The 22,824-nt window shown below is 43.1% G+C and overlaps 1 protein-coding gene across 1 annotated transcript in view; it reads left to right on the top strand.

Annotated features, from left to right (window-relative positions):
- GADL1 (glutamate decarboxylase like 1) overlaps nt 1–22,824 on the top strand; it is a 169,837-nt gene that overhangs the window by 38,066 nt on the left and 108,947 nt on the right. The window contains exons 4-9 of the mRNA XM_043595602.1: nt 2,046–2,136; nt 5,609–5,715; nt 6,420–6,535; nt 12,266–12,345; nt 12,468–12,522; nt 17,513–17,629. Coding sequence (XP_043451537.1) covers nt 2,046–2,136; nt 5,609–5,715; nt 6,420–6,535; nt 12,266–12,345; nt 12,468–12,522; nt 17,513–17,629 — 566 coding nt within the window. The remainder of the gene's footprint in view (nt 1–2,045; nt 2,137–5,608; nt 5,716–6,419; nt 6,536–12,265; nt 12,346–12,467; nt 12,523–17,512; nt 17,630–22,824) is intronic.

The following is a 22,824-nucleotide window of genomic DNA, read 5'->3' as shown; positions in this document are numbered from 1 at the left end:
TCGATGGAAAAACTGTTGGTGTTAGTGATCATATAGAAATATCATCTGTTCCTTGGCCATCCCATCCCCCGTTTATAATCATTGCTTATGTTGGTCCAAACTGCCAAAGGTCAGTTTGATATTAGAATTTGTGAAGGGGTTTTAAATCCGAAAGGCCCAGAATATGCAAAAAGAAAAAAAAATGCTAAGGAGGGTGTCCTTGCTATAAACAGGAATAGACGTGGAAGATACTGATGAACTCTTGGCAATTGGTACTTGCCCAATTATTTCATCAAATCTAGCAGGATCAAAACATGAAAACCCTTAGGATGGTGTAAAAAAAAAAAAAAACAACGAACACATGGTAAGTTTCTGCTGTGATAGCTTCACAAGAAGACTTAACAACTACGATCTTTTGTAAATGCAGTAGCATGGTATTCGTCTTGTGCAGAAGTGCGATTCTAACTGTTAATATCCCATACACCCAGGGAGCAAGTTCCAAAGGTAAGAAAGTAACTTTCCCAAATATGCATTTCTCCGTGTGCTGTAAAGGTAATCTAGTGCTTAGGACCATACAGGCATTATGCTTGGTGAATTCTGACACTGAACTAAATTTAGTGGAAAGAACATAATAAAATCCTGGCTAAAAATAATTGCTTTATATTCCCTTGGGAAAGTCTGGTGTATGTATCAAAAACCCAGTTAGCATTTCAAAAGAAGAGATACATATCTTATTATTATAGTGCATGTCAGAAGTGGAGAGTGACATTTAATGCAGTAGATTTTTCAGTTTACTGGATATTTTCCATAATGTTACCATGGAAATCAATCATAAATTAACACGGAACTAAAAAAAAATCTTATTAAAATTACTTGTAGCAATGTCTGGTTTCCTCTGCCAGATTAGAGGAAGTTTTCCACATATTATTTTTAAAAAACCATTTTCTTGGACTTTTGTTTTTTATCGAACCCCCAGTTTAAAGAGGAAAAAAAAAAAAAAGAAAACCTAAAACCAAACGCCGAGCGTCGTAATGAGAAGCCACTAACTAAAAAGGTTCCCAAATACTCAAATTTAGAAATAGACCTCCTGCCTCTTTGTTCTTTGTCATGCTGGGCTTCCTATGATTGAGAATGTCAAGTCAGTTAGCCTGGTGTTTGGTGTGAATATTCACACTGTGTAAAGCCAAGAACCTTTATGAGACCTTTTATAGGAGGGGGAAAAAAATAGAAAGTTGGAACTGGAGTTGAGTCTTAAAGGCTACTGCCTTTGAAGTAAGTTGAATTAGAAAGTTTATGTAAGCCGCATGATGAGTCACATCTTACTCCATCTACATAAGCCAGTTGCACTACGAAAAACGGTCTAATCTGAAAAATGAAAAGTCACTTCCCACCGGTAGCCCAGCGTGAACCCTGTTGGCGAGTGAAATGCGTTTAAAGATGCGGAAGTTAATATCAATATTTTCAGAAGACAAAGGCAGCAGGCTTTGATACCTGGACAAAGAGTTCAAATAATCCAGTGCTCCAGGGTTCTGGTTTGGATCTGGGTTGTTAGACAAAAGGGAGCAGATAAACCAGAGGTCTCAAGGTAGTGCCCAAGTTTTGCTTAGAAACATATTATTGTTCGGTAGAAACGGTTATGAGGTGGGTCTTCAACATGTGTTTCCCTTGTACACAATTAGAATTTGAATTCTTTTTAAAGCTGTTGCATGATTTACATTCAGTAAAGTAGACAAATCTGAAGTGCTTAGCTTCATGTATTTGTACCTATCTGTGCATGAGTAACCATCACCCAGAGCAAGATAGAGACCATTTCTGGCACTCCAGGGGCTCCCTCAAGCCCCTTCCTAGACAGTATAACCTTCGCAAAGGTACCCAGAATTCTAACCTCGGTCTCCGTAGATTCGCTTTGTCTGATATTGAATGACATCTAAGTGGAATCATGCAGTATATATTCTTTTGTATCTGGCTGCTTTTCTTGTCTGAAAGATTCATTTATGTTACTGCTGTATAGATAGTACTGGTCTTTTTTATCGCTGTGTAGATGAATACTCTGTTTAAATTTACAGACCATCCCAGATTTTTCAACCAGTTGTATGCTGGACTTGATTACTACTCCTTGGTGGCCCGATTTATGACAGAAGCCTTAAACCCAAGTGTGTAAGTGCCATTTTACTGAACTCTTACACAGAGCATGCATTAGAGATGTTTTTTAAGTAGGTGAAGTTTTATTTTGTGAATTTCTATTTAATGGTTTCATTTGTACACTGTCATCATAAATAATGGAATGATACTTAACAGTATTTTAAAGAGCCGTTTGATTTGATAGTGGGACTGTGACATGGTTAACACAGGCATGGTTATCTCCACCTCCCAAATGAGAAAATTGATAAAGCAACTTGTCATTCATTCCTGCATGAAACGTCATGTCTCTGCCAAGTGCGGGAGGGATACGCTGAATAAAAACAAACCTTGACTTTGCCTTCACGAAGCAAAAAGTCTAGTGAGATAGAGATGCTCCATGCAAATTGATCAAAATTATCCACACAAATTGATCTAAACCTTTAATTCACATATGAAGAAGACGTGCATGATGCGATAAATATAAGTGGACAATTTTCTTAGTTGGGAGCTCGGGAAAGTCTTCTCTGAGGAATTGACGACGCGGAGTTGAAGGATGAGTATAATTTAACTAGGTGAAAAGAGGAAGGATGAATTTCAAACAGAAGAGCAGCATGTACAAAGGCCCTGTGGCAAGAGACAGCGTGGTGTACCTTATAAACTGAAAGATCAGTGCAGGTATAGCTGAATAAGCTATGGGGAGTGTGATGGAGGATGTGATTGGAGAAATGGATGGAAACCAGATATGCAGGACTCAGTGGGCCATGTTTGTGAGACATCCTAAGTACAAAGGAAAGGCTGTAAAGGTTTCTAAATCATGAGGCACCATTGGCTTATTGAAAAGATCACTCGAAATATGGAGAGTGGATTGAGGGGACCAATCCGGAGGGCATTATCGTAGGCGAGAGAGGACAGTAGCTTGGACTTAGACAGAGTGATAAGAATAGAGAGAAAAACATGTGCTTAGAAGATAAAACAGAAAGGCCTGGGTAATATGCCGGAACTTGGGAATGAGGACAAGAAGGAGGTTTATAAAATGTTGCCTGGGTTTCTGGCTTTTGTAGCTGGGTTGACTGTCATTTTATTCATTGACGCAAGAAGCATTAGAAGAGGGGACTGGTTTTCAAAGATATGCTAAAAAAAAAAGGCAAGAGCAAGAATTTAATTTTCAGTTGTGAGCAACTGAGTTTACAGTGACTTTGAGATATCCAAGAGTATGTATCAACCAAGCTGATATCTCTATGAAAAGTATCAGTTTAGAAGTTGTGGTGAATGATGATAATTGAAATGGTAGGCGTGGATGGGATTCCTGAAGTCAGTAAAGCTCAACTCTTTCTGTTCATTAGAATCAACCTGGGACATTTCCAAAAAATGTATTGAGGCCCAGGTCCCAACCCAGACCAATTACATCTGAATTTCTGTGGCTATGTCCCAAGCACCGGTATATTTTCAAAGCCAAATGAATGATTTTGATGAGCAGGATGAAAACACTTTGAATAAAAACAAATCAGGAGATGGAGAAGCAGTGTCTGCAGGACAGAGTATAGAGTGAGGATAGAAGCCCAGGACTGAGCCTTGAGGACATCTAATGTTTTACCATCGGGAGGAGGAAGGCTAGCCTACCATGGAGAGAGAGAGAGAGGGGGGAAGGAGAAAATCAAACAGGAAGGCATGGAAGCCATGGAGGAGAGTGTGTCTAGAATCATATGCTGTTGAGTATTGACTGAAGACAGAGGTTCAAAATTGCCCCCAGAACTGGCAGCATGGATGTCATTGGTGACTTCAGTTAGAGAAGGTTTTGTGCGTAATGTGAGATGATACCAGCTCACAGTGAGTACAACAGTTAAGTAAGTGCTAGATAGGCCAGAAGAGAGAGTTAAATTACCCAACTCTGTGAACCTTTCCTTGTGGATCTTGGGTTTTCTACCTTCCTTCCTGGGTTCTTTTAGTTGAAACACTGAGAGGTTTACAAAACGTTCAATTGCTGCTAAGCTGAACAATCCCCTCGAAATGGGAGGTCCTGAGAGCATCCCATGATGTCCTCTTCTCCTCTTCCATGCCTGTTCTCAGGTTCAAAGTTTGGCTGGCTTTCAAAGGCAGCCTTAAAATTAATTTTTTTTAAAAAAGCGGATGATTATCTCACCATTTTTCAGGTACACATAAACGTATATACTTTTCCCCACACTTTTGCTATGTGTAAACTGGTTGCCCAGCATGGTTGGAAATAGAACTTGGATTGTTTGCAAGATGACATGATGTCTGGAGAGTGCTTGGCACATAGGGAGGTGATACATTGTGGTGTTCTATTTTGTTGTTTCGTTTCATTTCGTGTTTTTGTTTTGCCCTGTTTCCAACATTTTCCCTTCCAGATGTTAAAATATTTGCATTAAATCCTGTGACTGTAAGTCTAAGTGTGTCTGTTTAACGTACTTATTTAGAGTACTCATTTATTCAGATACACTTTAATGCACTGGCCCGATTGTCAGAGAAGGAGAATATAGACAGTTAGTCTCCGTCAGGTTATCTGGAGAAAGAAATGACTCAAACATCACAAAACAAGACATGGTCACCTTCCCAGGTTGGTTCTCGGGGAAACTGCTCTAGATGGAATTGAGCGAGCAGGATGTGTATTAAGGAATGCCTTTGGGATCAACATGGGTGAGGGGAGGGGAAGGCAGCAGGAGTGGAGGGAGACAGGAGTCCAGCTGTCATGCAGGCTCAGTGACGATCTTGGCCGACTCCATGGAGATCTCTGGAGCTACAATGGCCCTTTAGAGTGGTCTGGAGTTGGGTCCACATGACCGTTACACCTCCAGCTAGCCCAGTCATAAGAGGAAAGGTTGTGACCTTGGGAAAGGTGGCTCCCTGAAGCTGACGCAATTCCCAAGGGGCTAACTTCGTTTCTCTGGCAACAGCAGCTCAGCCCAGAGCAACAAACCCTTCAGTGACAGGGGATTTGGGTAGTGCTTTGCAATAAAATCATCACCTAATAAGAGATGCCCCGCAGAGGACTTCCCATTTGCACAAACACAGGAATGTAATAGAGGAAACCCTAGTTGAGGATTCGTAGTTTCCATGTAGAATATCTAGAGCTGACTGTTAGGGTACTCATGGTTGTACTCTAGTAACACCTGGTTACCATGACAATGGTTTTTCTTTAACCAGCGTCCAAAGCAGCATCCAGAGAATAAAGTGGCCACTGCTCATAGCTAATGTAAAAACTCTAGATGCACTGCCTTTATCTCTCCCTTGCCGTAAATTAAGACTTCTGAAGTAGCTTGCATATCCCTAAGGCCACCAGCTATTGGCATTTATCAAATCATGACCAGCGCTATCACTGACTGCACATGTCTCTATTTCCAATTGGATAAATGGCCCAAGACTCTACAGAGGCTCCACCCACAGGTCCATAGCCACTTGGTTTAATAAAACTCTGTGTGCATTTCTCGGGACACCAAAGGGATGGTTTGACTCTAGTCATAGAAGTGAAGTGTTTTTTATATCTATCTAGTTATACGTATGAGGTGTCCCCAGTGTTTCTGTTAGTGGAAGAAGCGGTTCTGAAGAAAATGATTGAATTTATTGGCTGGAAAGAAGGGGATGGAATATTTAACCCAGGTAAGTACAGCTAGTTATTGCCATCTCCTTTCCATTGCAAACATGTAAACATTTATTTATGTATTACGTGAGGAACAACTCCTTGAAGGTTTACATATTCCAAAAGGTTGGATATTAATAATGCTATTTGTTGAGAATCTGGCGTGTTCCTCTTCCCGGAGTGACAACATTTTGCATAAATGCTAAATAACTGACGTAAATTTTAAACAAATAAGATATCTACCATTTAGGATTTATATCTAACAAATGAATTTATCTGCTCCTGGGAATTTGGAAGGGCTAGAAGTTTTTCAGTCAATTTTACTTGAGGAGATTTCTGAATCACATTTTGTTTATCCTACGGTCCTTTATTGGGACCGTAGACGAGCATGTATTATCATTTTATTAATCAGGTGACAGAATATTATTAACTATGAAGACTTGGGTACTGGCCCACGTCCTTAGATTGAAACTCTTAGTTTGGAAAAACTCTGGCATGAGAGAATAGAGCCAACCGCCAGTCTTTGCTGAGGTTGGAAATTGCTGGAACTGGAGGTTAGGAAGTGTGTAGGAGTGATGTGTGGGACGCGGCACTCAGAAGACTCTTCCGGAGATTTGTCATTAGACTAGAACAGCTACGGCCATTCATGTCTTGCACGGTGGTTGGCACTTAGGGAACTATACTTTCATGCTATAAATATGCCATTTCAATTTTGTTTTTGCAGGTGGTTCAGTGTCCAATATGTATGCAATGAATTTAGCTAGATACAAATACTGTCCCGATATTAAGGAAAAGGGGCTGTCTGGGTTGCCAAGATTAATCCTTTTCACGTCGGCAGAGGTAAAAAAATTATTTTTGATATCAGATACAGATTTTTCTGAGAATGCATTATTTAAGAGGGTTTGGTGTGTTTGGGGCGTCTGATATGCTTTTATCCTATCCATGTGTGACTAATATGCCTAAGTCTAACATCATATTTTCTTCCAAAGGAAATTCTGATGGGTTTGATATTGTAACCCCTGGCCACTCAGTTTTGTACATCACCTTGATTTAAAATGTATAGTCTATCACATTTTTCTTTGAGAAAAGGGAACACTCAATTTGAAAGTGCTATCTCTTTCTGTGAATCTCTCCTTCGAGTGTCTTATTTATTAGAACTTATCAACTATGTCAGAAGACTCACGTCTCCTCGTAAAACTGATGGCTTTGAATGGCTAACACAAAGGCTTTTCAAGAGGATGGGGAGGTATTCAGAAACAGCGACCATCACGCGCGCGCGCACACACACACACGCGCGCGCGCGCGCGCGCGCTTTCGTGTTGCCACAATCCCCTATTTCCTTTTACTCTCCGCCAAAGTAGGAGGTCCGATTTTAAGTAAGTGCTTTGGCTTTGAGCTAAGCTGCCTGGATTCAATTCCTGTCTCCACTACTAACTATCCGAGTGACCTTGGTAAGTTGATTAACTCCTCCATGCCTCAGTCTCCTAATTTGTTAAAATAAGTATCAGTTAGCTGTTGTATGCACCGAATTATCCCAAAGTCCAGTGGTGTAGAACTATAGCTATCTCTCAGTGCTTATGAGCCTTGAGATAGGCCAGTTCTGCAGCTCTTGGCTGAGCTCTCTTATCTGTCTGCGGGCTGGCTGCCCAATGGCTGATCCAGGAGTGGGCTTGACAGGGGCAACTCCACTGAGTTCTCTCCGCTCCACGTGTCTCATCCTCCAGCAGGCTAGTCCAGGTGTGTTGTCGCGACCGGGGCGCAGGTGAAGACAGCCTGGAACCCCACCAGGCCTCTTGAGTCCAGGCTCAGAACCGGCACATTTTCGTTGGTATAACTATGTGACGGGAAGGAACCCAGATCCGAGAAGCGGAAAAACAGACTCTGTCTCTTAAGGGGCCTCGATGCAAAGTCGTCTGGCAAAGGGCATGAGTACGGGGAGAGGTGAACAATCTGGGGCCGTCCTAGCAAGCCAGCAGGCACAGGAGCTCAGCAGTCACGGATGAGTGGGGTGTTCCAGGGACCGAATGAGTTGATGCATGTGAAGTAGGGTCTGGCACATCGCAGATACACAGAGGTGCTAGATTTATTCGTAGGAGAATTCCCTAGCTACAGTGATGTGGGTGGAAGTACCACCCACAAGCTGAAGTCCCATCGTATCTGAAAGGGATTCCTATTTTCCTTTTCTCTTTTTGTGCGATTCCAGTGGGTGCCTCTGTCCATCCCACCACTGCCTCTTCCCCACATCCCTGGCCGGAAGAGTTTCGCTTCTGCTCCTTCTGTGATAATCCAAGGTCTCTTGTCAACCACCCGAGGCGGGCAAAACCTGTGAGTTCTCTGTTATTTCCGGCTGGGCTTTCCCGTATCTGTTATTTTCTTCTGAGAGCATGAGTTATTAGGGTAGGAGAACCCCCATGTTGTCCTCCGTCTCTGTCTAACCTTTGTTCGGATTGGTTCGGTGCAAAGTGGGCGGCAAGTGTGGGAAGTGTCTGGAAGGAATCATCTAATCTGAGATTCTTAACTCAGCCACCTGAGGCCCTTCTTCCCGAAACCTTCTTGCGGTGAAGCCAGTGAAGAATGTTTGGGAATATAGTCATCTGGGGGAAATACTTGGTCCTTTGGGATTATTATGGAGTAGACTTCCCCTCTCTGGGTTCCAAACTTCGGTATTTCCGTTGAAGGAAGCCAGCATATCGGAAATGCAAAGTCCATTCTGCGTTTGAATGGCCACTTCCACGCCTGTGAAAGCGGATTCAGTAGCGCCCCTGCTATCAGCTCAGGGCTTTTACTCTTGCCTTCTTCATTCTTTGGTTTTACTAGAGGTCTTTTCTGGAATAATTGTTCTGGAAAAGGGGAAGGAATTCTACTGTGGAAGCCTAGAATAGAGATCATACCTGCAAGAGGTCAGTGACACAGGTGTAGCTAGCAGATTGGGAGTGAAAAGGTAGTGAAACCTCATGCAGCTGGGAAACCAGAACTAGCATGTTTTTAAAAATCTCTGGTGGAGCTATATATGCAAAAAGAGGTAAGACATATGCCCTGGCTAACATGCCAGCAGAAGATGGAACCAGAAACCCAAGAACTAGGGCCACGTCTTAGTTTACTCCGGCTGCTGTAACAAAATATCATAGACCAGGTGGCTTCAACAACAGACGTTTGTTGCTCACAGTTCTGGAGGCTGGGAAGGCCAAGATCAAAGTGGTGGTAGATTTAGTGTCTGGTGAGAGCCTGCTTCCTGGTTTGGGGACCATCGTGTGCTCACGTGGCCTTTCTTCAGCTTATGCTTGTGGACAGAGGGAGATGTCTCTGTCTTCTCTTCCTATGAGAGTCTCACGCTTGTGATTTCATCCAAACCTAATCCCATCACAGTGGGGGTTAGGGATTAAACACATGAATTTTGAGGGGACGCAAACACTCAGCTCACAACCACGTGAATTCTACAGGAAAACTCCATAGCTTTGAACACACCCTAGCTCCAAATGTGTATTTTCATTCCATCCATCCAGACCCTGCCTTGTTGCTCATTCCTTTCCCTGTTTCTGCCAGAGAGCCTGAAGTCATAGTATTGCATTATTTTAATTCATGTTTTGGTGATCACCTTCAAAGCAATCCATTAGTTAAAAAAAAAACACAAGAATTAAAGAAGGCTGTGTTTCCTCAATGGTCTTAAACCCTGTGTTAGTCTTTTTGCTATATCCCTCTTGCTTCCTTTTAGGTGTTGGCCCTTGGCCCTGTGATTATTTTGATTATTTGATTATTTGTGAGTATAAACAATATTAGGTGGTCTTCTTTTTCCAGTTTTTACGAGGCCTTCAGGGTAACCACTCCATCTCTGTCTTGCACCATCGGATGTAGATTATAGGCACGCTCCACTGAAGGTGTTTTTGCATACCGGAGGTTTTGACTGCAATCCAATTGTTGGTGCGGACCTGGAACATCATAACAGAGACACCTGCACTGTCAGTGTATCCACAGCAGCCTCTGCAGGCTGAACAGGAACCAAAGAGAGGGGACATTTAGAGAAAAGTAACAAAGGTCATAAATCTATGGCTTGATTAGCAGTTAGATATGAATTCCCCTGAAATTATAGAAATCGTAGGTTTGGAATTCAAGTCATCGTGGGAATCAGCATAAAGCAGCGATCATTGTCTGCTACTAAAAAGTGAGGGGAGGAAAGAAACTCTCCCCTCCCAGCCCAGCCAGCCGTTGGCCTAGGTCCTCTCTGGCAGGATGGAGACTGGGATGGGGTGAGAGAGGCCAGGTGCGCTTCTCAGGGTCGTGCCTCCTCACCACCTCATTCACTGCCCTCTCCGTGGCCCTTCTCTCTAGGCAAGTGTGACCTGAGTTTGAATGTTATTTCAGGTGTTCTCCACGGGCCAGCAGGTGCTTCCCACGATGTCAGGCTGGGTTCCGACCCTGCTTTAGGAATTGAGCCAGCTGTGTGCTCTTGGAGACGTCCTTGTATGACATCCCTCTCCCTCATTCCCCAACACGTGACCTGCACAGACCCCACCGCCTGGAGCTCATTTGAGCAGCGGATTAGTCAGCACCAGGAGGGAGTCCCATTGTCCGGAACACCGTCTATGGGAGGGGAAAGCGGTGCTTCACCGAGAAGCCCAAGGTCACAGAAAAAATCCTTTCTGCAATCAGAAAGGAAAACGTCAGTGCAATCCTGTCTTTCATGTAGACACTTGCTGTTTTATCTTGATAGAAATAAAAGCCCACTGAGATTTTTGTGTCTTCTGTAGGACGAATGAAACCTGAGGGCAGATTGGGTCTTAGAATGGCTGACTGCCTTCTTTTGCCGGAGATGGGAGCAGCCGCCATTTGTTTCTAAATGCAGCCGTTACTTCTGAACTCCAACCTTCTAGGTTTTTCCTTTCCTTGAAACTACTGAGCACGTCTGAAGCATTGCCTTCCCTTTTTTCCCCCCTTCCAGGGCTCTTTGCTTCCTCTGATGCTTTCAGATGTTTAGACTTCAGTTTCGCAGACACTTTTTTTTTTTTTCAATCTGTCCCTATCCATCCGAGATTGACATTGGACTATACTTTGCCCCGAAGTACCTAAAGATAGCTCCACTGAAGCTATTCTTGCTCTGATTACCAGTTTTTTTACTCAGCAGATCCGATACTTTGGGACATTTTGCTATTTCTTAGGCCAAAGCTATGGGATTTTCCTTATTGGCAGATGTCCGTGGGATAGGCTACACTTTATTATTACGAGATCAATAATTGTTTGGTTGCCAGAGCCCAAGTCTCTGGTGAGAAATAACTCACCTTGGCTGTGTCACCTTAGCTGTGGTGGGCTGATGTAGCAAGTAGAGAATTAATTACATTTTCGTATACATTATTACTCCTCAATATGCATATGTTCTTGTAACAATTTGAAATGAATGCATCCTACAGGCACTTGGCTGTGTCCTATTTGATACTTGGAAATTAATTATTTAGGCTGGTTTCATTTTTCCTGATGGTGTTACTTCTGCATTTATTTTTACAGAGTTAAAAAAAAAAGAGCTTCCAATAAAACTCTCTTGACAAAGGAAGAAAAAAATTACCACATTTGAGGGAATATATCAAGTTAAGTGTGAAGGCATGACTACTCTTTTAATGTATTCATACCTACAAATTAAATTACTAAGGGTTTTTGGTACAATAATGTCCTTTCGCACCTTCATTTTTTCTGGCATGAGACAGAATTAATTGACCACCTGTCCACACTAATGTATAAAGAGTGACATCCCCAATGTTTGAATGCTAAGTATTTTAGAGGCTTTATGTAGTAGGAAAAAAAAGTCCCAACAATCTAAAGCAAATACTACCATTTCCAGTAGGAAATAGGTCAGACCTAATATTAGAGCCACATTTGAGCCTCATTCACACCAGGGCTGCAGAAAGTAGTGTGTCCATAAATTACTATTACTTTCGTTATTGTGGTTTTAGCCGCATTCCTGAATGCCTAATTTTGATCTTACGTTTGATACTGAGCCAGATTCGTCAAGTGTCTGATCTGCAGTTTATAAGCCATTGTTTGCTTTTGAGAACAATTACATTCTGCTGTGGTTTGTGATTGTAGTTATCGAAGCAGAGTCTTGCTCCCTCCTTGGAGGGTTTTGAGTCAGCAGTGGACTAGATTCTGTTTCCATTAATGTTGAGTCTTATTATAGCGTCAAGAGAAACTTCTCTCGATGTTATGGAAAAACAACAGCCTCCAGTGACCAAGTCTGTGCCATATGTCAGGTTCTGTGTTAAGCCCTTTACATGTATTTATTTCTATGAAAAACAAATGAATTCGCATTGACACACCCACTTTAAATTAGCAAACTGAGGCTTGGAGAGTGTACATTATTTTCTCAAGATTCCATAGCTGTAACTGGAATTAAATCCTAGTCTCTCTGATCCCAACCAAAGTCGATGTTTTCAACCACTGTATTAAGTGACTACTTTCTTTTTTCTTTTATGGAATCATGTTCCAAGGATTGGGCTCAGCCATATGACTTGAGATAATAGGCAATAGTTTTTTCATGCTGTGTATTCATGTTTTCCTTTTTCTCCCTTGTCCCTTTTAATTTAGTGTCATTACTCTATGAAGAAAGCAGCCTCCTTTCTTGGGATTGGTACAGAGAATGTTTGCTTTGTGGAAACAGATGGAAGGTAATGGGGACAGGATCCGGAAGCCTGGTGGGCGGAGGGGGAATTCATACTTTTTTAAAAAGCAGTACCAATGTCTGTTCACTACTAAACATAACTGAACATCTCAAATCTGTGTCTCTTAGAGGTAAAATGATACCTGAGGAACTGGAGAAGCAAATCTGGCAAGCCAGAAAAGAGGTGAGAGGGGAGAAAAAGAGGGAAGGAGAACGTAGGCATGTGTCTGGATACAAAGGAGAGAATTGCAGCAGCCGGACCCGTTTCTGTGTGTGGGAGAGAGAAGAGAGCTGGTTCTGGATAGCACTAAAATAGGGAAACTCATTTACAGATGTTCTATTTCCAGGTGCTTGGCTGTCCATGTTCTGTGCAGCTTCTCAGATGTTCTCATTCCCAGGTGGCTGGAGCCTATTAAAACACTGACATCACCATATTCTGGATTCTTGCCTCGAATAGCCTTCAAAGAAGAGCCCAGCCTCTCCAGCAGGACCCCTGTAGCCACTCTCCTACCTAACTACTGCCTGAGAATTCTATAGGCCAGACCAGTTGTCTCTGGGTTGCAGTCAATGATTTTGATTTCTTGAGCAATCTGCCCTCCCAGGTTGCTTCCACACAAAGCCATGGCATACCCATCACCTTATTTGGGGTATGGGCCTAGTATTTCAGCTCTGGCAGAATGCCCTCCCTTCCTTAGCTGCCAGAATATGTTAAAGCTGACATACCCATTGCTGGGAAGGCAAGGCCTGCCCCCCTCACCTGCCATATTCCAGCCAAGGCTGGCCCTGACACCTGCTTTTTGGGGGCGTGGTTGTCTTGGTGGCCGCCATCTTGCTTCTTGGACCCAAAGCCTGCTGGGTTAGGTGCACCTGCTTCATTGCTTCCCTCCCATCCCACCACAGCTCTCGCTGCTCTTGAAGCTTCAGACTATTCCCCTGTGTTTCCAGAATGTAGCGACGGCATCAGGTTTGCAACTGCTGTAGCTGCTGAAAACCAGAAAGCCCAGCCTTGAGCTGGGATAGAAGGATCTCCTCATACGAGTTCACACTCTAAGAAGGATAGGCTCTTTATTTGTATTTTTTATTTTAATCCTTTTCTGTTATTTTACTCTTCACATTTTTTAAAAATTTTTTTTTCAACGTTTATTTATTTTTGGGATAGAGAGAGAACAGAGCATGAACGGGGGAGGGGCAGAGAGAGAGGGAAACACAGAATCGGAAACAGGCTCCAGGCTCCGAGCCATCGGCCCAGAGCCCGACGCGGGGCTCGAACTCCCGGACCGCGAGATCGTGACCTGGCTGAAGTCGGACGCTTAACCGACTGCGCCACCCAGGCGCCCCCACATTTTAAATTTTTCCTAAAAACTACCTTATCACCAGAGCATACTTGCTCATTGCATTTGGGTTGAAATTCTGTACTTAAAAATTCTGCCTTTACTACAGGTGTACTGGCTTTAGTTGTGTGTCCTTAGATCTATATTTATCTTTTTGTTTAACATTTTGATGACAAGTGGGCTTGATAGCTGTCTGGTGAGACAGATTATCAGATTTCATTCACTCTCAGGTAAAATTCTATATGACAACCTGCTTGTTCTTCTGTGAGCCACAGATATTGTGTTCTAATTTTATCCTTTTCCCCCTAGTTTTATCTTTTTCTACATACGTTCCTATCAAAGAGAACTTTGTTTATGTCGTTAATGCTTGTCTGGGGGCGGGGGGGGGCACGGAAGATTGATTGTGCTTTCCGTATGGTTCATAGAATTCCTTCCTTCCTCCTTCCCCACTCTCTTTTCACTCTTTCTTTCTTTCTTGAATTTTAAACTTTTTATTATGGAAAATTGCAAATATATAAAACCTAATATAATGAGCCTCTCTATACCCGTCATGCAACTTTGAAATTGTTAGCTCCTGCTCTGTTCTGTCTACACCCCACCCCCTTCCACTACCGCTAGATTAGTTTGAAGCCAGTCTCACACATCGTATCATTTGATCTAGAAATAGTTCAGTATATCTGTAAAAGGTATATACTCTCTCTTTATTAAAAAAGAACACACACACCATTACAAGAAATAATTTCTTAATATTATCAAATTTTCACTCTATATTAAAATTTCTCCTATTGCATTTTTTAAATAGTTGGCATGTTTGAATAAGGATTCAAAGTCCATATGTTGCATTTGGTTGATTCATCACACAAATCTTTTCTAATCTGTAGCTTACCCCTCCTCCTTTTTTCTCTCCCTGCAATTGATCTGTTGAAGAAACCAAGTTTTTTATCCTGTAGGGTTTTCCACGTTGTGGTTTTTGTCGATCACATCAAGAATTTGAGAATCTAAGTGTTCCCTTCCCTATACAATCCATCTGTTCTCTATATTCCCTGTAACTTGACAGTGAGATTTTGAGAGTCAGTGAGACTTAGGTTGGAATTTTTACCAGGAAGGCTTCTTCACAGGTGGCGTTTTGTCCTTGAGTCGGGACACATCTCCTGTCTCTTTTTGTGCTGCCATTGATCCGTGGGTTCTGGTATTATTGGTCCATCAGTTACAGACGTCTGCTTCGGCTTCTCACCCCATGAATTTTGCTGCCATGGATGATCTCTGTCCACACCCATTATTTCCTTAGGTGATGTTCTAATTCATTCCCTTGTTCCTCCTTCATTTAATGGCAGGCTTACTACCATAAAGAAAACCTTCCCTCACTCCTCTTTGGTTTCCCAAGAGGAACCGTTGGCACAGTGAGGGCAGGATAAAGGTTTTATTCTTTCTCCTTGTTTACCGGTTTTCATATTAATGGGTTAGTTGCCTAGCATCCCCTAAAGATAGCCAAAGCGACTTTTCTTCTTTAATATCATGAAGGATGCATGCTCTAGCATATTTGATGGGTTTTATTCTGCTTCAGTCATTAGTACTTTCATTGTTCAAATTTGTGTTTGTTTCGACAATGAAAGTACATGAAAACTGACATATCCTGAAGTTGAGGACTTGAAAAGACGAGTTTTGAAAAAGTGAAAATTGTTTTAGGGACATTTAAAAGTAGGGCGATGGGGTGAGAGTGGGTATGTTTCCTCAGTTTTCTTTCAAGTTAGTTAAAACTTGAGTCTGGATTCACCGAGGACAAACCTTGCGTCTGTTCTGAGATAATACCTGGCGATTAGCTTCTTTTTCCAGTAGCTTCAGACCTTGCTCTTCTGTTTCAAGCTTTTAACTTGTGTTGCTACAGATGTGGGGCCAGCGCGTCAATTTTTTTTCTGCTGGGATTCAGTTCCCCGGCCCACCACAATCCATTAAAAATCTGTTGAGCAGTGACCTTTATTTGACGCCATTACAAAGATGCTGAAAACCACAGGAGCATCAGAAGTTCTTATGAAAAGATCAAACTCGTATAACCACTGGATATTCGAAAGTGCTTTTGTGTACGAGTGTTTTCAGTGACAAACTTTCGTAGGGAATACACCTCATCAGCAGCACACAATCAACCCTGTTCCCACTGAATTTTCTCACTGATAGCTTGAGATATGAGAAAGGGGAAAAAAAATGGAAGGTTAAATCCAGATTGCAAAAGTTTAATTTCTGGGCCTGATATTTATAGCTAGATTGTTAAAAAGGTGAGGAAAACTCATTAATAGGCTATAATAGCCTGCAAAGGTATTTTTTCACAACTGTTCAGGGTGTCATAGGGTTTATAAGGAACAGTCCAAACATGAAAGGCACCTTAAGTGCTTTTAGGAAATTACTTTTTCTCTTAATGATTGATGTAAATCTGGTCTCATTTTATTTAGGTCACCGACATGATAAAGACATAATCTGTTGGTAGTTGATCACAGGGAAGAATTCCTAAAGCCTATGGTTCCCCAGGGTCTCTATCCCCTACTGGCCCTGCTCTAACAGGTTTGGATGGACTGGATTCCGTGTGTCACCAGTGTCTCCCCAGATGGCAAATGGAGTCATTGTGTACCATCACTTTGTTTCCCGTGCATCTCAATTTAAAGAGGTGGACCAAGTGTCTTTGCTCTGCTTCTCTTTCCACTGAGAAGTAACGTCCTTCTGTCGAAGGTCAGCTAAATGGGAATGAGTCAGGTTCAGCCGGAACACCACCTGACATTAAATGGGACGTAAGAACAACTGAACTTCAAGATAAAACAGAGAAAACTATGACTCCATCCTAAATGGAGGTAAAATTACTTTTATAGGCAGTAAACGTTCTTGTCACTTGTTCCTCAGGAGCTCTAGAATCTTCGGATTCTCCCTGCTTCCTCCACCCCTACCTCTGTCTGCAAATTTTCCCTCCCAAGTCACTTCCACAGTGAGCAGAGCCTCTTTGCTGACATACGGGGATGAATCTATGAGGTAGACAACCTCATGTGCTTCCCTCTATCTGGCTGCTCTGAAGTTCCTTTATGGGGCCAGGGCATCTGGCTTGCTTGGCTGCAATCGCCATTCATCTCTGCGTGTGTTCCCACAGTCTCCCTCCCCCACCCCATTTCCCTCGGGCACCTGTTCGCTCTACACGATGTAGCCACGGGCTGTATGAAGAGGCATAATCACGGTAGGAGTGATGCAGGTTCTCTTTTCTAGCACTTTCTAATGGGTTTCTCTGTGGGGCACCCATCTTGGCAAGTGTCTCCCAGTGAGGTTACTTTATCCCCTCGGATACCACTTTGTACCCGAGCACACACTCCTTGTTTTGTAGCTCTGCTTACTTTACAAAGTGACAGGCAGACAGGCCTCCACGGTTTGCCCCTGGAGCTGCCTGTTTTCCAGTCGTCCTCCTGGTTATTTTGTGGAGGCGCAACAACGCGGGCACCCAGGCCCCAGTGACATGCCCCCAAAAGGGGTTAGCGATCGCACAGAATGCCAGCCTGCCACCGGGCAGAGCATCCTCACTTTCCGTGTGGGAAATCTGAGAGCGTAAAAGACTACGGAAAGAAAATGAGAATAAAAAGGGTTACGATGAGTATCAAGTTGGGACCAAGGACTCCTGCTGTCACAGCGTTGTCCCAGTTTCCCTGACCTCTCTGGGACGAGGTTGCGGAGAAGTTGAAACGCACGCTGCGGGAGTGGTCACCTCCGACGGGACCCCGTAGATCTCTGGATGTATAACCATTCTGTTTACCAACCTGCTACAGGACAAACGTAGTGGTGATGGTGACAGTTCTTGTCTGTGGGTCCTCCTCACAGGGAGCAGCTCCGTTTCTCGTCTGTGCCACCTCTGGGACCACCGTGCTGGGAGCCTTTGATCCTCTGGATGAAATAGCGGACATCTGTGAGAGGCACGGCCTCTGGCTTCACGTGGATGTAAGTGCATGTGTCTGTACCCGTTGGTTCAACCTCCTCGTCTGTTTGCCGCTGCGGTGGGATGTCTTTTATGTTCTCAGAAACTAGACGTGAGGTCCCAGCTACTTTCATTTGTGCATTTCTTTCTTTAAAAAAGTTTTTTTTAATGTTTATTTATTTTTGAGAGAGAGAGAGAGAGAGAGAGAGACAGAGTGTGAGCGGAGGAGCGGGGGGAGCAGAGAGAGAGAGAGAGAGAGGGAGACACAGAATCCGAAGCAGGCTCCAGGCTCTGAGCCGTCAGCCCAGAGCCCGACGCGGGGCTCGAACTCATGAACCGCGAGATCCTGACCTGAGCCGAAGTCGGACGCTTAACCGACTGAGCCCCCCAGGTGCCCCAAGCGTATATTTCTAAGTAGGGGAAATATATATGTCATTTTCCATAAGGTAATAAAGGAGAAGATGCCAAGACTTGGTGTAAATTTTGGTTTTGCTTTCCAGATTCTATTTTATTTCCTCTTCTCCCATGAACCATTTCCTCTGGTCCCTTCAATCTAGTACTGTCGTGATGCAGGTGTGGTGTGAGGGGCACACTGAACTACAGAATCAAGAGACTTTGACTTTGGGTTGTAACTGGTCTCTTCTTCATTGTGACCTCCCCCGTTTGGGCTTTGGTTTCATTTATAAAGAGGGAGATAGCTGATGTGGTCTGTGAGGTATCTTCTAGCTCTGAAATGACATGATTCCAATCAGCCGGAAAATGCAAAAAGCTGCATTACATAATTGCCTGCTATAATTACAGCGGGTTTTGTCTGGATCCCTCGTAGATAATTATTTGAGAGGGACTGCGATAACTTGCATTCTTCATAATTTTCTAACTTAAAGAATGGACTTTTTCCCCCCTAATTAATTTTGTAAGTCCTGGGGCTCTTCATAATACATTTTCCCTTAATTAAAGGTAACTCTTCAAATTCTACTAATCCAGGGTTAATCATTTGAATTCAGCCGGTTCGGAATGCTTGTCGAGCTTTTGGTGTTCCTTTTCTTTTTATAAAACGAGGAGTTAATTAGTTTGATTCAACCTAATAGGAGTGATGGTTGAACATACTGATGACACCATAGGGAACTTTCTTCTGGCAAGCGAGTGATTCATATCCTCCTTAGCAGAAAAATAAAGAACGCTATTTTTGACTTTCTGAACGGAAGGTAACTAAGCATTTGGGGGATATACCTACACACAATTTTATAGTTTGCATGATTTTATGCTTTCAAAGTACAGTGCCTGTGTTACAGAGAGAATTTTTCAGCAGCTCAAGGCTTTCGTTAAGCATACGCTAATATTTGCTAAGCAGCAGTAATGTAAATCTCGCTAGAGTCACCGGCTCTATTAGTATGCCGATGGCAACGCTTCAGGTAGATTATTTGTGACTTTAAGTGGGATTGTCGCATTTGTCCTTGTTCACATTTCAGCTTTTATCTTATTGATTTTCATAGACTTAGGAGCATAATAATACATTCCGTCCTAAAAGATAATATGAAGTGAGTACTTTGTGACTGTGGAAATGCGGGGGAAAAATCAAGTATATCAGCAGTTATACTTAAAAATTCCGTTCTCATAAAAGAAACATCAAATATGGATTATGTAGTTTAGGGAAAGCAGAGCAAGTACAGCAGTTTCTAAATTGGGAGTGAGATTAAAGACTTAAGAGAGGCTCGGAGAGAATTGTGATTTATAAGTATGAATGAAAACCTCCCTAGATTTAAAAAAAAAAAAAAAAGAAAATAAAAGAAGGTTGACATTTTTTAAGGAAACACTCTTATAAGAGTCTTTAAGCCACACAAATTACTTGATTTGCACCTAGTAGACATCTAGTAGTATTAGACAAGTTGGACTACGGTTTATCTGGCCTGTTAATGAGATTAGCTCCCGCACTGACACAGTGTTCACTCATGCTTTAATATCCCAGGCTGGGAGTACCCCGGGTGGTCAGTGGGTTAAGCGTCCCACTCTTGGTTTCAGCTCAGGCTGTGATCTTGCGGGTCATGAGTTTGAGTCCTGCACCGGGCTCTGTGCTGACAGTGCAGAGCCTGCTTGGGATTCTCTCTTTCCCTCTCTCTCTCTGCCCCTTCCCCAGTATCACTGTTTTTCTCTCTCTCTCTCTCAAAATAAATAAATAAACTTTAAAAATATCACAGGCTGGATGTAATGGAATACTACATTATATCGTTATAATAATCATATTGAATCTGTTGATAAAATTTTATAAAGGGGGGGGTGCCTGGTTAGCTCAGTCTGTTAAGCATCTGACTCTCGATTTCAACTAAGGTCGTGATCTCATGGTTTGTAGGATTGAGCCCCGCATCGAGCTCTGCACTGACAGCACGGTGCCTGCTTGGGATTCTCTCTCTTTCTGCCCCTCTCCCTCTCTCTCTCTCTCTCTTTCAAAATAAATAAGGTTTAAAAAAAAACTGAAAAAGAACTGTAAAGAATTTTTGCATTTTTTAAATGTTTGTTTATTTTTGAGAGTGGGGGGAGGGGCAGAGAGAGAGGGGGGGACAGAATCTGAAGCAGGCTCCAGGCTCTGAGCTGTCAGCAGAGAGCCTGACACGGGGCTTGAACTCCCAAATGGTGAGATCATGACCTGAGCGGAGGTCAGATGCCCAACCGACTGAGCCACCCAGGTGCCCCTAAAACAAATTTTTTTTTTAAATAAAGGAGCATGTAGCTGATCTTGAAGAAACTTCATATACCATGGATAGTTTATTAACTTTAAAGATAAAAATTCGCAGTAATTTTTTAGATAAAAATTGCAGTAATTACTTCGGCCTGTCTGAAATTTTCTGTAAAATATTTTTTTAAACCCTAGAAAATACTACAAACAGTCACCCTCTCTCTTTCTTTTTTACAAATGTAATCATTGCCCTTCAGGGTGTTTGATACAACCTCCTTGCCCTGCATAGATGACATATGTTTCCGTTTTAATGCGTCGGAAGTTGGTATGTTGATGTCATTTTTTTCTTTTCTTTCCTGGTGGCACACAAAAGGTGGTGACTCTTCCCTTTGGTAGTGCCTTACATTTGGTTAATTATAGTGTATTTTTACACACCTGCTTAAGGAAAACTTCCGTGTTTTGGCAGTTGGTATCTCTGGCACTATCCTTCCTCCAGGACGGCAAATGCTGCTGTACCCTCTGCCTCAGACTAGAAGAACCGTCTGGTCTGGCCCTTCACTGAAGCAGAGGCCCTGGATACTGCATGATTTCCCATCCCAGCCAAGCGTGCTGGGGTGTCTTACCCACTCTTCATTCTCAATCCCAGGGGAGGTAGTAAACACCGCACGTATTTAACGTCAGGGGCTTTAGAAGCTGCCGGATCTCAATTCCGCCCTTGCCTCCACCTCCCTGTCCAGATTGGTCTTGCTATTAATTTCTTAACCAATTAATCAAAGAGAATAACATACACGAATGCTGATGCCTAGGGGCACATATACCACAATGTTTATAGCAGTGCTTTCAACAATAGCCAAACTATGGAAAGAGCCTGAGTGTCCATCCACTGATAAATGGATAAAGAAGATGGGGTTTATATATACAATGGAATACTACTTGGCGATGAGAAAGGGTGAAATCCTGCCATTTGCAGCCACGTGGATGGAACTGGAGGGTATTATGCTAAGTGAAATAAGTCAGAGAAAGGCAGGTATCATATGTTTTCACTCATGTGGAACTTGAGAAACTTAACAGAAGACCATGGGGGAAAGGAAGGGGTAAAAATAGTTTCAAACAGAGAGGGAGGCCAACCATAAAAGACTCTTAAATACAGAGGACAAACTGGCAGGGGGGGTGGGTAGGGGAGAGGGGAAATTGGGTGATGGGCATTGAGGAGGGCACTTGCTGGGATGAGCACTGGGTGTTTCATGTAAGTGATGAACCACAGGAATCTACCCGCGAAACCGAGAGCACACTGTATGTTCACTGTATGTTAGCTAATCTGACGATAAATTATATATAAAAAGGTAAAGAGAAAAATATTAAGTAACATGGTAACTGTGGAGCCTAACATGTAGTAATAGCTCAGTAAATGACGGTCCTCACTTAGATGCAAAACCGTCATCATTTAGGCAGTTGGTTTGATGTTTTTGCAAGTTTGGGGTTGGGAGTTCAGAAAGTGAAGCAAATAAAAGCAGGACAGTGCCCGGAGGGGTGTTGTTCTTCTCCCGTCAGCTCTTTTGAGGACTAAGCCTGAGGAGGAGCTGTTCCCGGCCCTGCCAAGCCACTCTGAACCATGGAGCTAACGCCTTGAAAGAGTTCATGAGATTTTATTTTTATTTATTTTGAGGATAGCAGAGAGAGAGCACAAGTGGGGGAGGGACAGAGAGGGAGGGAGAGAGAGAGAGAGAGAGAGAGAGAGAGAGAGAGAGAGAGAGAGAGCAGTCTCCACACCGTCAGCACAGAGCCCAACATGGGGCTCAAACTCACGAACTGTGAGATCATGACCTGAGCTGAAATCCGATGCTTAGCTGACTGAGCCACCCAGGTGCTCGAAGTTCATGTGATTTCAAAACTTCCTCGCCCCTCACTAGGATTGTGAGAATTTGTTTAATTTGGGGGGAGGAAAAGGAGGCAGAGGGTGGTGCAGGAGACGGGAAGGCGTTCGAATGTGGTGTGTGAGGCTCCTGAACTCACCTCCTTCCATCACTCTCCGCTCCGCACACTGTCTTCTACCATTTGGCCCTAAGCTAGGATGTTATCCTGAAGCAGGAATGGGCTTTGGCTCCCGGATCTCACCTACCACCTCTGAACCTTAGTTTTTCCATTAAAAATTTTGAGGAAATAATGGCTCCATTCTCAATGCAGTGTGGTGTGGTCTAGATAACCATGGAGGGCATTCAACATGGCCCAAGTTGGTGCCCTCATATTCCCTCACAACCATTACCCTTCCATACTCTGCAAATTAAAACTTAGCAGTCTGCTCAATTTCAAGGACCAGACTGACTTCATTATTTCTCATGTGGATTCTTCCTCCCCCCCGCCCCCCCACCGGCCCTCAGCAGCCCCCCCCCCCCCACTCCTGGCTCCAGACTTCCTGTCTGTGGGGTTTCCTTCCATTTCCTAGTCTCAGCTGTCTTCTCCCTTGCTCATAATGTTTACGTCTCCTGTGGACATCTTCCCTAAGTCCCAGGCTTCCTTTCTCCCACCCTTCAAACATTTTTGATTTGC

The sequence above is a fragment of the Prionailurus bengalensis genome, chromosome C2, assembly GCF_016509475.1.
Source record: "Prionailurus bengalensis isolate Pbe53 chromosome C2, Fcat_Pben_1.1_paternal_pri, whole genome shotgun sequence".
In the NCBI taxonomy this organism is placed as follows: domain Eukaryota; kingdom Metazoa; phylum Chordata; class Mammalia; order Carnivora; family Felidae; genus Prionailurus; species Prionailurus bengalensis.
Note: the sequence above shows the minus strand (reverse complement) of the source record. Positions and strands in the feature narration are given on the sequence as shown.